General features: G+C 35.7%; 2 protein-coding genes and 1 long non-coding RNA gene across 3 annotated transcripts; all 3 read left to right on the plus strand.

Annotated features, from left to right (window-relative positions):
• The first annotated feature begins 425 nt into the window (after positions 1–425).
• LOC126677181 (uncharacterized) lies at positions 426–1,152 on the plus strand. Its single transcript, XR_007640483.2, has 2 exons — positions 426–750; positions 846–1,152. It is a non-coding gene; the product is annotated as an uncharacterized LOC126677181 (long non-coding RNA).
• A 2,930-nt stretch (positions 1,153–4,082) lies between these two features.
• Positions 4,083–5,276, plus strand: LOC126678556 (F-box protein At2g26160-like). Its single transcript, XM_050373451.1, has one exon. It carries the CDS (start codon positions 4,083–4,085, stop codon positions 5,274–5,276), a length of 1,194 nt encoding a protein of 397 aa, XP_050229408.1.
• Positions 5,277–5,455: 179 nt separating this feature from the next.
• Positions 5,456–8,122, plus strand: LOC126677180 (endoglucanase 24-like). Its single transcript, XM_050371668.2, has 5 exons — positions 5,456–6,295; positions 6,376–6,813; positions 7,037–7,184; positions 7,277–7,443; positions 7,739–8,122. Exons 1-5 carry the CDS (start codon positions 5,783–5,785, stop codon positions 8,069–8,071), a joined length of 1,599 nt encoding a protein of 532 aa, XP_050227625.1. The 5' UTR covers positions 5,456–5,782; the 3' UTR covers positions 8,072–8,122.
• Positions 8,123–14,101: the final 5,979 nt, after the last annotated feature.

Here is a 14,101-nt window from a genome sequence, read left to right on the forward strand (position 1 = left end):
TTTGTGGATAGAAATCCAAAAATTTAAAATACTTCTTCCATTATATCCTCCATCACCGTCAACAACCCCACCACGACATCCCCTCGCTGCCGATATCAACCCTATGTCGTCGCCACCGCTCGTCCTCACCCAAAAATTAGATTTGAAAACTAGCATCAAATCAGATAAGTCATGTTTTTCTTTTAATTATTTTTTAAACAATATAATATTCACATTATATACGAAATATATATATAAAATTAAAGAATTATGTACATATATCATTCAGATTGTAGACGAAATTTGTGCTAAATAAATACAAAACATATTTTTTGTATTAAAAAGTCACATTTTAGTAGTATTTTTAAAAGAAATTGAATTTTGATAATTATTTTTGATAATACAGTATTTTGTAGCTATTTTTTATTTTCCTATTAATGATTAAACACCTATTTTGTTGACGGGGTGGGTTTGTTGTTTGTTGGGCTGATCCGGCCCGGATTACCACGTAACAATATTCTGAGACAAAGTTTCCGGCAAACAATGAGTGAGAGAGATGGCTTTCTCTCTTACTAATTTCTCCTTCACCACAGTCGCACTACTACTCACAACCGCTGGATATTCCGAGACTCATCAGATCATTCCAACCGGTAGTTTCTGGAGATCTGAAGCAATATTCTGATGCTTAAATGGCGTCATCCGAACAACCGCTGGATATTCCGGCGAATCTAAATCTAATCCAGAATATCGAAGCTCAGGCGATCATGCCGAGTCCGTACATCATTCTGAATTAACGAATTCATTTTTTCACTGCTAATAATATTACTGTTCATGGTAAAAATGATTTTTTTAAATCTGAATTGCAGGTAGAATATGATCCAAGAGTAATCAGTTATAGGCAAATGCAGGTCAATTATATTTGCAAATGGATCTGATGAATCGAGATTGGCGTCTGTTTGTAAAGAAAAAGAGCAATTGAAGTCTAGGACTCAAATTCAACAACTCGTCGCATTTTATCCGGCGGAATCTGAACATCAGGTTTCTTTTAACTTTGTGTTTCTCCGGTTTTGTTATATTTGTTGGTTTCCACTGATGATTAATTTATAGATAATTGTAATTCTTTTAATCTAATTCTGCTTCAATTTGATTATAGAAAATTGTACAATTTTGTAATTCAATTATGGGTCGGCTCGGTAACCTAACCGACCGATGCACATAGGGGTGAGCACGGTTCGAGGGAATTCGGGGATTGATAAATCTCCGGAACCAAATCAAAAGTCGGGAATATCAAAAATTGAATCTCCGTGTCCGTACCAATAATTGGTTCGGTTCTGTTCGGAAATTTTATTTTTTGGTACGGTTTGTTACGAAAATTCGGTCCTAATGGTTCGGTAGGATATCACTAGAACCACGGATATTGATTTATTTAAAATATAATCTCTAATATATTATAATATATTATTTTGACTTTTAAAATTAATTAGCTACTCATTCATTCATTTTTTTTAATATTTTCAACTATCATGAATAAATAATCATCAATAAAATAAGGCACAATATGTATATTATCGTTCGATTTAGTATTTAATTGTTGATTATTTGATAAGAGTACTTTTATCTATTTTCAAGTCTAAAACTATATCATTTTTTTTAAATTATGTAATTTGGTCAATGATAGAAAATAATGTATATATAAATTGTTCATATCAATTTTTGAAAAATTCTTTTGATAATTACTAAATATTTGATAAATTCATATAATTTTTATTAAAAAATGTAAGTAATTTTATTTTTATGTAAATTGATAATATATATATATACTAAATTTTTTAATATATATTATTTAATTTATAAGACAATTTTAATGTTTAGTAATTTAAAGTTAATGCGAATATAATAATTAAATTAAAAATAAAATAATATATATATATATATATATATATATATATAATTTTGGTTTTTCGGGTATGAGTTCGGTACTTCGGTTCGGTTCTCGGTACGGTTATTTATAAAAAATCCAGAACTGTACCAATAAAATTTTCGGTACGATTCGATTCGGGGAAATTCAATGGTCAATGGATATTTTTCGGTACTGAATATTTTCGGTCCGGTTTTCGATTTGATTTTGAAGGTATTCAGAATTCGTACACACCCCTCATGCACACCTCTAATAGTGGATATAAGTATACTTCAAGAAAATAATAAAACTGGATAGAAATAAGTATATAGTACTCTATCTGTTCTGTAAAATATAAAAAATTATTATATTTAATATTATTTTAAAATATGATTATTAAAATATTTTTATAATTTTATTGTATAAGTATTCAAAAATAATTATTCTAAAATTAGAAATTAAACCATATATTGCACCAATTTTAATTAATAAATTTGTAATTTTTATATAAATATCTTCTTTTATCTTTATGTATTTTGTAAATGATGCATGTAACAGTATATTTTTTAAGGGAAATTTAGGAATTTACTCCAAAAATAAAAATATTTGCACATTTTATCTTAACACGGAAAAGTTGTAGAAAATACCTCACGTTTTTTTTTTCAGATTTATGTTTTTACTCTGGGTTTAAAAATATTTATGATTTTACTCCGTTATCATATGGTTATCGTAAATCCTTCTGAAATTATATTTTAGCGTACGTTATCATCCAATTATCATAACCTTATCATATTTCATTATCATCTAGTTATCTTACTGTAGTGTTTTGATAAAAACATGATAATATACTGATACTGACATGATAATCAGATATTGTTTTGTCATAACATAATCATAGATATTATCATCTTAATACCATAAATATCACCATCTCGGTATCATATGATAATGTTATGATAACGATATATGATAATATTATAATAACGATATGATAATCAAACATTATTTTAAGCGGAATTTTTGTTCCCGTAATGTTATGATAACTACATGATAATACAGTGATACTCATATGATAATTAAAGGCTTTTTTTTATAAAAAAAATTATTTTTTCTGCAGTGTTATGATAATATAATGATAATGCAGTGATACTCATATGATAATCAGATGATGTTTTGTTTGCAGAAAATCGTTTTTTTCATCATAAAATCGTTTTTCAAGCAGATTTTTAAATCTAAAATTGAAAAAATCAAAAAGTAATTTATTTAGATATGAAAGTTAACATAAATCATATTAATCACCACGAATTAAGAAAAAAATCGCTAAAACCAAACATGAAAGAACGGCAAAATGACGACGAAACAATGGTAGAGCAAGGGCGGAGAGATGAAAAAACGATGAAAAAGAAAAAAGTAAACATAGAGAAAAAATAAAAAAGAAGAAAAAAATGGCAAAGAGAGAAGAAAAGGGAAAAGAAGAAGAAAAAAGAGAAAAAGAGAAAGAAAAAGAGAGAGAGAAGGAGAGAGAATAAAAAAGTGATAGGTGGTAATATGCAGTGGCGGAGCCACATGTAGCATAAGAGGCATTTGCTCCTTTTATTTTTTCAAAAAATACAATTTTCTATGTAAAGTTAATTTTTATTTATATTAGTTATCTAAAAAATATAATATATTGACCTTTTTAATTTTAATAAATTTTAAATTTTACATAGTACTTATAAAAATATTACATTTTGCCCCTCTTAAATTTAATTTCTGGCTACGCCACTGGTAATATGATCAGAGTAAAAGAAATTCAGTTAGAGTAAAATAATAATAAAAAGTAGGTATAATTATAATATAAACATATCTTAAAGGAAAAAAATAATTGTCTTGAAAGGGCGAGGTATTTTTTTGATATTTTCCTTGTTGAGGTAGGAAATCATATTATTTTAGAAAATAAAATATTTTTTCTAATTTTTTCTTTTTTTAATAGGAAGATATAAAATATATTTCCTATCGCATAGATTTTTAGTTTATAATAAAAGAATTAATTATCAATAAGAGTTAGTTTTTGGTTGAATAAAAATTATTATTATTATTCAATTTGGCTATTCTTTGAATCCTACTACTAGTGCATGTAGACTTGTAAACGTAATTGAAAAGTAGAGTTAATAAAGGCAAGAAATTCGTCTTATATATATCACACTTGCCATACAAATAAAACACTATGAGGGCAGCAATGGCAGAAGAAACAAAGATGAAGAGAGGCACAGAAGCAAGTTGTTGGTCTGATCTTCCGATAGACATCTTAGCTTCAATTATCAAACTTCTAGAGGTTCGGATTGATATTATTCGATTCGGCAGCGTTTGCCGAGCATGGCGGAATTTAGTTTCCTGCAGCAGGGAGGATCAGAATGTTTTCCCTCTTAAAACCCCTTTTAATATAAATAATTATGGGTGCATTATTTATTTATCTAATGCTTCTTCGATACCTAGGAATAGATTTCTCCAATTTTATCCAACCTCTACCTATCTAGTAAAACCCCTATATGATGATTCACGAACAGCTTTTTTGGTTAAAGTTGAACATCATCTCTCAGGGCCACACAAAGCGCAACTTTTAAATCTTCACTTGCAAGAAAGTGATATTAATAGTAACGAGGTTATTGATTCGAGGAATTATCATGTATCGGAACTATGCAAAATGTATACATGCAAATTCTTTTGCGACGTGAGTTCTTTTGATTTGAATTCTGCGGATGTGACTAAGATATTCAAAAAAGTAATTGTTTATCCGGATGATGTATGGACTAGGAGAGAAGATTGTGTGGTGTTTGCTATGAGTTCAAGTAATAAGTTGGACTACTGGAAATTCGGGGATGAGCAATGGACGACGATGCTCACTGTCGAGTTTGGAGATATGATTCTTTATAATGGAAAAGTGTATGTTTTTAATTGCATGACCGGTCATCTTTGGATCATTGAAATCTCTTCTACCAAAGTTATTTGGCCAAAGAAAGTTACCCAAATTGCGTTGCATCAACATCCTCGATTTCGATGTGATTTGCTGAAGTCGTGTGGAGATCTTTATTTAGTCGAACCATTTTATCTTAAAGAAGGCATTGCTAGATATCTTCGAGTTTATAAGCTGAATGAGACACAATTTCGGAAATGGGAGATGGTGGTGTGTATAGGTGGAGATAGGGTTTTCATCCTTGGTTCTCAAGATACTTCTCCATTCTCCATTTCAACTAAAAATTTCGTGAGAGGTAAAGGAAATAGGATATATTATAGGGATAATTTTGGTGTATGTCTTCGTAACTATATCCCTAACGATATCTATATGGAAGGAGTTGTAGAAGGTCCGAGACCGCGGGAACAAATGAACCTTCATGCCCAAGGCACGAGAAATCCAACATGAATTGACCATAAAACAAGAGAAGTAAAACTATGAGAATCTTGGGAGCTAACACTTATGAGAATGTTGAGGAGTATTGCTAAGTATTGATGATAAGACGTTTTTTTGTTTGCATTATATGGGAATATATTGAATTTTCCATCTCCAACTTCCAACAAACATATTCCTTTTTCAGTTATATTTTAAAACAAACAACAAGCCGTCTCCTCTTCTGGCTCTACTCTCCATTAATGGTATCCTTCCTCGGCCGCATCCTGACCATCCATTTCTATACTCTCACATAATCCAATGGCACATATGTCCCCAATTAATGTTGGCTCCTTTTCAAATCTTCCAAATTGTCGCATCTATAAGAAGAAAGAAAGAATCTATGGAGTTGCTGAAAACTAAGAAACCAATTCCCATAAAATCAAATCCTATACAATTACTTGTGCAAGAAGTCAACCAACCAGGTTCTGTATTGAATTTCTTTCTTGAGTTGTTTCATTTATAAGAATCTTGGACATGAAATGGTGGAAAAACACTCGATTGAAGTAGAAAACAAGAGAAAATCCCGAAGCTGGGGTCGCGTGTTGCTGGTATTACTGATCGGAGCTGCGGTGATTGCAGCATCTGTGCTCACTATTTTAAAAACCTTGGATCACTTCAAGAAAAGGTCAGGTGGCCACAAAGCCAATATGGTCAAGAAATATGCAGATGCTCTGGAAGTTGCCTTGCAATTCTTCGATGTTCAGAAGTCCGGAAAGTTGGAGAATAATAGGATTGGATGGAGAGGGGATTCAGCATTGGAAGATGGAAAAGAACAAGGATTGGATTTATCTAAAGGCATGTATGATGCTGGTGATCTCATTAAATTTGGATTTCCTATGGCTTTTACTGCAACAATCTTGTCTTGGGCCATTCTTGAATATGGAGATCAAATGGAAGAAATTAAGCAGTTGGATCATGCTCAACAGTCACTGAAATGGATCACTGATTATCTCATCAATGCTCATCCTTCTCCATTTCTTCTCTACGTTCAGGTAATCAAAACTTCAATTATTTTCTTAATTCAAATATATGATATATCGGTTGTCTTACATTGAAGTTGATTTCTTTCAAGGTGGGTGACCCTGAATTGGATCATAATTGTTGGCAAAGGCCGGAAAGAATGACAGAAAAAAGACCGGTAATAGAAGTGAATGCCTCGTTTCCGGGATCTGATGTAGCAGCAGAAACTGCAGCTGCAATGGCATCAGCATCACTTGTGTTCAAGAAACTCAATTCTTCTTATTCGGATTTTCTGCTTATGCATGCTCAGCAACTCTTTACTTTTGCTGATACTTACAGAGGTTCTTATAGTGTCAGCAGTTCCCAAGCACAGAAATTCTACAACTCCACAGGATATGGAGATGAACTCTTGTGGGCAGCTGCCTGGCTTTACCATGCAACTGCTGATGAGTCTTACCTTAATTATGCTACTAAAATGAATGGTCAAGAGTTTGGTAATTGGGGTAATCCAACTTGGTTTAGTTGGGATGACAAGCATGCAGGAGTTCAGGTATAAAAAATGTCATTTTTCTGTTTTTCATTTGAGTTTTTCTGTAATCTGTGTCGTGTATGTGCTGATACGATTATTAAATGAGTCATATGTCGTGTTTACCCTACTTATGTTATATGAGTAGTTCTACACGGATCCGTTTTGACACCGTAGAGAAAAGACTATATTGCACACATGTGAAATTAGTGAAGTTAAGAAAGTTGGCTTCGCGTTTTGCGAGTAGGTTCTATTATCAAGAATAATTATGATTGGCGCAAAAGAGATGTCAACAGAAGAAAATCTAGAGCTCCAGATGTACAGGGAAACAGCTGAGGCCTTCATGTGTCAGCTTCTTCCAGATTCACCAACAGCAACATCTAGCAGGACACCAAGTAAGTTCCTCTACTAACTGCAACTCCATCCAAAATGCTTAAGTTGGTTACATCATTCAAATTTATATTCTCTGTTCTGTTTATGTTCGCAGATGGCCTGATATGGATTTTGAAATGGAACCCTCTGCAGTATAGTGTGGCATCTGCATTCCTAGCTATTTTGTTCAGTGATTACATGGTTGCTTCCCATACAACGACTCTTTACTGTTATGGGAAATTCTACAGTCCAGACGACCTTCGAAACTTTGCCATTTCACAGGTATTCAAGCATCAGGTTATTAGTCCGTGTGTACCAGATCTTTCCCCTTAGTATCAATTTGATACTGAAACTTCAATTCGCACGTCATCATGCATGACACTGAATTTATCTAAGGACATTGCTAGAGGTGTATATTAATTTTTTGGTATCACTTTGATTGGATACCAACTTGAAATTAGTCTAATAGTATAGTACCATATGAGCTATTACCCCTCAAGTATTTGTTAAATATATGATTAAGTTGTATGCTGATTCTGAAAGCTTAATTCATTTTCATGATATTGAAATCCTTCAGGCAGATTACGTATTGGGGCAGAATCCAATGGAGATGAGTTTTCTTGTTGGTTACGGAGTGAAGTACCCTGAATATGTACACCACAGAGGTTCATCAATTCCAGTTGATAGCAACAATGGTTGTAGAGATGGATTTACGTGGCTTTACTCGAAAAGTCCTAATCCGAATGTAGCAATTGGAGCTCTAGTTGGCGGACCTATGTTCAACGAAACCTATGCTGATTCTCGAACAGATACAGATCAAGCTGAACCAACTACTTATAACAGTGCACTCATTGTCGGCCTGCTCTCTGCTTTAGTCTCCAATTCTTTAGTGGCCGAGTCCTTCACATAATACTACTCTCTGCTTTGGTTCTGTTTGATTTTTACCAAATTTGAATCGAAATTTTCACCACCAAAATTGAACTGAAATATCAAATATTAAAACAAAAAATTCAAATAGAATTGAGCTAAATTTGTCGGTTTGATTCAGTTCTGCACACCCCTACTTGTTATGGACATTTCCTGATAAAGCCGACACAGTTTGATGCTAATTAAGGAGAATAAGACAGTTAGAATATCAACAATATGTAAGACAAGGTTTGTGAATGTTTTTGAGAATTGTATTTTTTTTGCTATTGAATGAGTACATATTTATAGGATTACAATGTTAAGTAAAGCAAGAATAATTGATATAATTACAATGATACACTAATATAAATTTCCTATATTTGTAATATGAACACGATTAATTTCCCTTCATTGTAGGAGATGATTGATAGGATGATTGTTGATTTGTTTGACTGTCAATATTGGTAAGGATTTTCTGATTTGTATTGATATGGTTAATACGCCCCCGCAAGATGGACGTCCGATGCGTGAGTCCAATCTTGGTTCGTAACTCATGATATGAAGTCTTGTGCAGCGGTTTGGTGAGAATGTCAGCCAGTTGATCTTTGCTGGCGACATGTTGAATGCGAATTTGGCCGAGTTGAAGTTGTTCTTTGACGAAGTGGAAGGAGAGAGCCATGTGTTTCATTCTGGAGTGAAAGACTGGGTTCTTGGCATAAACCGTAGCTGAAATGTTGTCACAGTAAATGGCTGGTGATTTGCTGACGATGATGTGAAGCTCGGTGAGTAGGTTGCGGAGCCAAAGTGTTTCAGTTGTAACGGAAGCGACAGCCCGGAATTCGGCTTCGGTCGTGGAGAGTGCTATACCCCTTTGTTTTTTGGAGGACCAGGAAATAGGATTGCGACCGAGGTAAATGATGTAGCCTGTTGTGGAGATGTAGTTGTCTTTATCACCTGCGTGATCAGCGTCACAAAATGCATGAAGACAAAGTGGTGAATTACGATACAATTGGATGCCGAAGGTTTGAGTCCCTTGCAAGTAGCGAAGCAGACGTTTCAAAGCGGTCTAATGAGTTGTTGTGGGGTGATGAAGAAATTGAGCTAGGCGGTTTAGAGCAAAGGCAATGTCGAGCCTAGTTAGAGATAGATATTGTAAGCTTCCGACTATGGCGCGATAAGTTGATTGGTCGTGAATGGGTAGATGGTCTTCGCGAAGCAGTGATGGAGAGGCAGCCATAGGTGTAGTATTTGGTTTGGCTTCAATCATGGTGTATTTGGTGAGGAGATCATGAACGTATTTAGATTGGTTTAGGTGTAAGCCGAGTTCATTTGGTATAACTTCTAAGCCTAAAAAGTACGATAGTGGTCCAAGATCTTTTAAGGAAAATCGCTTAGACAATGCTGTAATAAACGTTTGTAGGTGTGTTAGATTTGGTCCGGTGATGATAATATCATCAACGTAAACTAGCATATAAATACAAGTGCTTTTGGTTTGTAAAATGAATAAAGATGAATCTGAAATAGATTGTTTAAAACCTTGAGTAAGTAGATGGGTTTTTAATTCAGTGTACCAAGCTCGAGGAGCTTGTTTTAGTCCATAAATTGCTTTGTGGAGTTTACAAACATAGTCGGGTTTTGTTTGATCAACAAAGCCGGGTGGTTGAATCATGAAGACATTATCGGTCAAATTGCCTTGGAGAAAGGCATTATTGACATCCAATTGACGAAGAGGCCATGATTTTGTAACAGCTAGAGATAAAATAAGACGAACAGTAGTTGGTTTTATAACAGGACTAAATGTTTCAGTATAATCAATACCCGGACGTTGATGGAAACCCTTAGCAACAAGTCGGGCCTTGTGTTGTTTGAGGGTGCCATCCGGGTTATATTTGTTACGAAATACCCATTTACAACCAATGACATTTTGTGATTGAGAGCGAGGAACGAGGGTCCATGTGTGGTTTTGCTCAAGTGCTTGGTATTCGTCGTGCATTGCACTACGCCATTGGGGAAGTATTAGGGCCTGTTTTACGGTGTTGGGCAGATTGTCAGGAGACGGGTTAAGGGTAGCAACTTTAGCATATTTTGGGTTGGGTTTACGAATGTTGTTGTTGAGGCGAGTAGTGACTGTTTTGGCAGGTGGCGGAGCAGTGGACTTGGGTAGAGGGCAGGTTTCGGTGGGCTGTTGATGGATAGAGGTGGCGTCAGCAGAGGAAGATGGAGTAGCTGCGGTAGAGGTGGGTCTAAAGGGTTCGGATCCGAGGGCGAAGAGTGGTTGGATGTAGCTTGTTGGTTGGGAGAAGGATTTCGACGAGAGTAAACAATAGTAATTGGTGGTTTGGTGTGAGGTTGATCAGTGACAGATGGGGTCGAGGGAGGTGCAGGGTTGGCGGGAGGTAGAATGGGTATGGAAATGGTGCACCAATCATTTGGATCAATGTGAGGCGAAGGGGATGATAATGGTACTGATGGTTTACGAAATGGGTACTCGTCATCGACAAATTTTACATGTCTTGAAGTGTAAATGCGATAAGTTTTTGGGTCAAGACAATGGTATGCGCTTTGAGTGGTGGAATAGCCAACGAAAATGCATGAAATAGAGCGGTCTTCTAATTTATTCTTAGTATACGGTCTTAACCAAGGGTAACAAAGACATCCAAAATTATGGAGTTTTGTGTAATCGGGTTGTTTATTATGTATTACAGAATATGGTGAGTTACCATTTAAGGTTTTGGTAGGGAGTCGGTTTATAAGATAAGTTGCTGTACTAAATGCAAATGGCCAATAAGTGGTCGGAAGACCTGCGTGGTTTAGGAGAGCTAGGCCCGTTTCCACAATGTGACGGTGACGCCTTTCGGCATATCCATTGTGTTCTGGAGTATGAGGTGGTGATGTAGAGTGGGATATTCCATTATCAAGAAGTGTTTTATTTAACTTAATATATTCACCTCCATTATCGGAAAAAAAATGTCGAATCGGTTTTTGGAAATATTTTTCCACTAATGCCTTAAATTGAATAAATATTGTCGTGGTGTCGGATTTGCGTTTTAATGGATATAACCAAACATATTTACTAAAGTGGTCTACGAATACGATGTAGTATTTGTAGTGATCTCGAGATAGGACCGGGCTAGTCCATAAGTCCGAGAACAAAAGATCAAGTGGTGCGTTTGACTTCAGTGAAGAATTAGAAAAAGGGAGCTTTTTGCTCTTAGCAACACAACAAGAATGACAGTGTTCATAGTCCAATATTGGTGAAGATAAATTTTTATTAATAATCTTAATTACATCATAAGATGGGTGGCCTAACTTATGATGCCAAGATATTGGAGCGGTTCCTTTGACAGCGGTTTGAGCAATTGGTTGTTGAGGACACCACTCGTAAATTCCTTTCTTAACTCGGCCCTGGAGCAGAATTCTCCCCGATGATATTGCCTTTAAACAAAACAAATCAGGTGAGAAAAGTATAAATGCATTATTATCTTTACATAATTGCGAAATTGACAGAATATTACGAGAGATGGTTGGAACATGCAACACATTATTGAATTGAAGAGATTGGAGAGTAAAAGAACCTATATTTTCAATCGGAAGAGTTGAACCGTCTCCGATGATGAGATCGTCCAGTCCGGTATAAGGAGAATGAAAAGCTAAGGTGTCCAAATCGTGGGTGATATGATTGGTAGCGCCGCTGTCAAACAGGAAGTTTGGATTCGGTGGAGGTGCTCCATAGGTGGCCGAGTGGGCCTGAGGTGGTGGTTGATTATGGCGAGTAGATGGTGGCGCCGGGAAGACAATGGTTGGAAAAAGTTTCCTGAATAAGGGACAATTGGCAATGACATGGCCTGTTTGACGGCACCACTGACATCGCCCTTGGAAGGGTCGGGGATTAGGATGGTTGTGGGTGGTGGTTTGTGGGTAAGGAGAGTTTGGTTGGTGGCGGGAATAACTACGATGGTGGTGTTGGTTATTCTGGCGATATGCGGGATTCGCAGATGGGGTGAAATGATTGGTGGTTTCTTGGTGTTTAACAATCAGTTCGTGTTGAAGTAGTTTTTCATGTAATGCTTCAAAACTAATGGGTGTATCACGAGCTCTAATGGCGTTGATGACGGGTTTATAGAGCTCATAGTTAAGGCCCTTTAAGACCTTGGAGATAATATCTTCGGGATCAAGGACTTTGCCCATAAGGGCGAGTTGGTCTACACACGCTTTAATCGAGTGCATATAGTCCGAAATGGTTTGATCCGTTGATTTAACAATGGAGTCAAATTTGTCTTTAAGTTGCATAATATGCGCACGCGAGGGGTTTGCGTAAGTATGGGCAAGGATATCCCAAGCTTCCTTAGCGGTTTTAGCCCTTACAATTAAGGATTGGAGGGCAGAAGAGATAGTACCCATTAAGGCACCAAGAATCAGTCCATCTTGCTTGAGCCAAGTCAAGTAGGCGGGGTTGGGTTTTTCATTTGTCTCAGAGTCAAGGACGGTGGCGGGTGGTGGAGACTCGGATCCATCCAGAAAACTGAGTAAGCTGAGCCCGAAAAGAATATTTGTTAACTGAAAATGCCATGAGGAATAGTTAAGCGGTGTCAACTTAATGACATGGTTTAGGTTGAGAGCAGTTAAGGGTTTTGTGGTTTCATGTGGGTTGGGAATCAGGGTTTCTTGCACAGTGTTTGTCATGGTGGAATAGGGTTGAGGCAAGGGTGGGTTGGTGCGCTTGAAAGTGAAGCGTTTTGGTCGGAGGTTGTTTGTTGCGGATCGTTGATGGCGCTGTGATACCATGTAAGACAAGGTTTGTGAATGTTTTTGAGAATTGTATTTTTTTTGCTATTGAATGAGTACATATTTATAGGATTACAATGTTAAGTAAAGCAAGAATAATTGATATAATTACAATGATACACTAATATAAATTTCCTATATTTGTAATATGAACACGATTAATTTCCCTTGATTGTAGGAGATGATTGATAGGATGATTGTTGATTTGTTTGACTGTCAATATTGGTAAGGATTTTCTGATTTGTATTGATATGGTTAATACAATATTTGTTGAAAACCCTGCAAGAATAATAGATTTCTGAAGGTAACTAACCACTGATTTACACAATTGAAATATAAAAGATGATTGACTTTAGTTATAGCAGAAAATATAAAGTGATCAGCCAAAATATCATTTCTTTAACTAAATCAAAACTACTAGCACAAACTCGTCAAAATCTGCTGATCTTAATCCTCCTAAATTCAACTCCACAGTTGATGGATCTTCGAAACCATTGCTTTATACGCATCAGTTTCCTTCATTACGATCTCACCTTCTCCAAATTCTAATTCAGATAGATCCAACCACTCATGTAGATCACATTTTGTCGCCTCAAGAACGCGTTCAAAATTTCGAATTGCAGCTATTATCAATGGAAATGAATCCTTGAGCAATATTTTCGAATTTGGTAATCCTCGATTTGTCCAGAAACCATCTAACCTCAGCATCTGATCGACCAGTTTATTGATATACTCATCAATCACCTGTTCTTCGGAGTTTCCTATCTCAGCTTTTTCCTTTCCTTTCACTGGATCCTTATAATATATTTTCATCTTCTTGATTTCTGTATCAGCAGCATCAATTAATTCAACAACTCTGCAAATCACAACAGATTTCTCTCCATCTTCCAATACCAATTTGAGCAATGTTGTAAAAACTGCAACTTCCTCCACAAATCTGTCATCGTCCAATAACGGAAACATGAAATCAAGAATCAGATGAGACAGATTAATGCCATGATTCAATGTTCTATTCTTTAAGGCTTTAATCATTTTGAACTCGAAACAATCATCGGATTCGTCAGCACTTGCATTTTTCACCCACTCCAAGAAACTCTTCCTTTTACCATTCTTTAAAGCTTTATCGCGTTTTTGAGAATCTTGTCGTTGCAAGAATGCGGACAAGAATCTGTTAATCCGTTCAGTAGACTTTTTCAACTAATCAAGATCTTGTTCGGCTTCCGTTTTCGTAGCTTCATGTATGGAATCT

Source organism: Mercurialis annua, linkage group LG4 (assembly GCF_937616625.2).
Source record: "Mercurialis annua linkage group LG4, ddMerAnnu1.2, whole genome shotgun sequence".
Classification (NCBI taxonomy): Eukaryota; Viridiplantae; Streptophyta; class Magnoliopsida; order Malpighiales; family Euphorbiaceae; genus Mercurialis; species Mercurialis annua.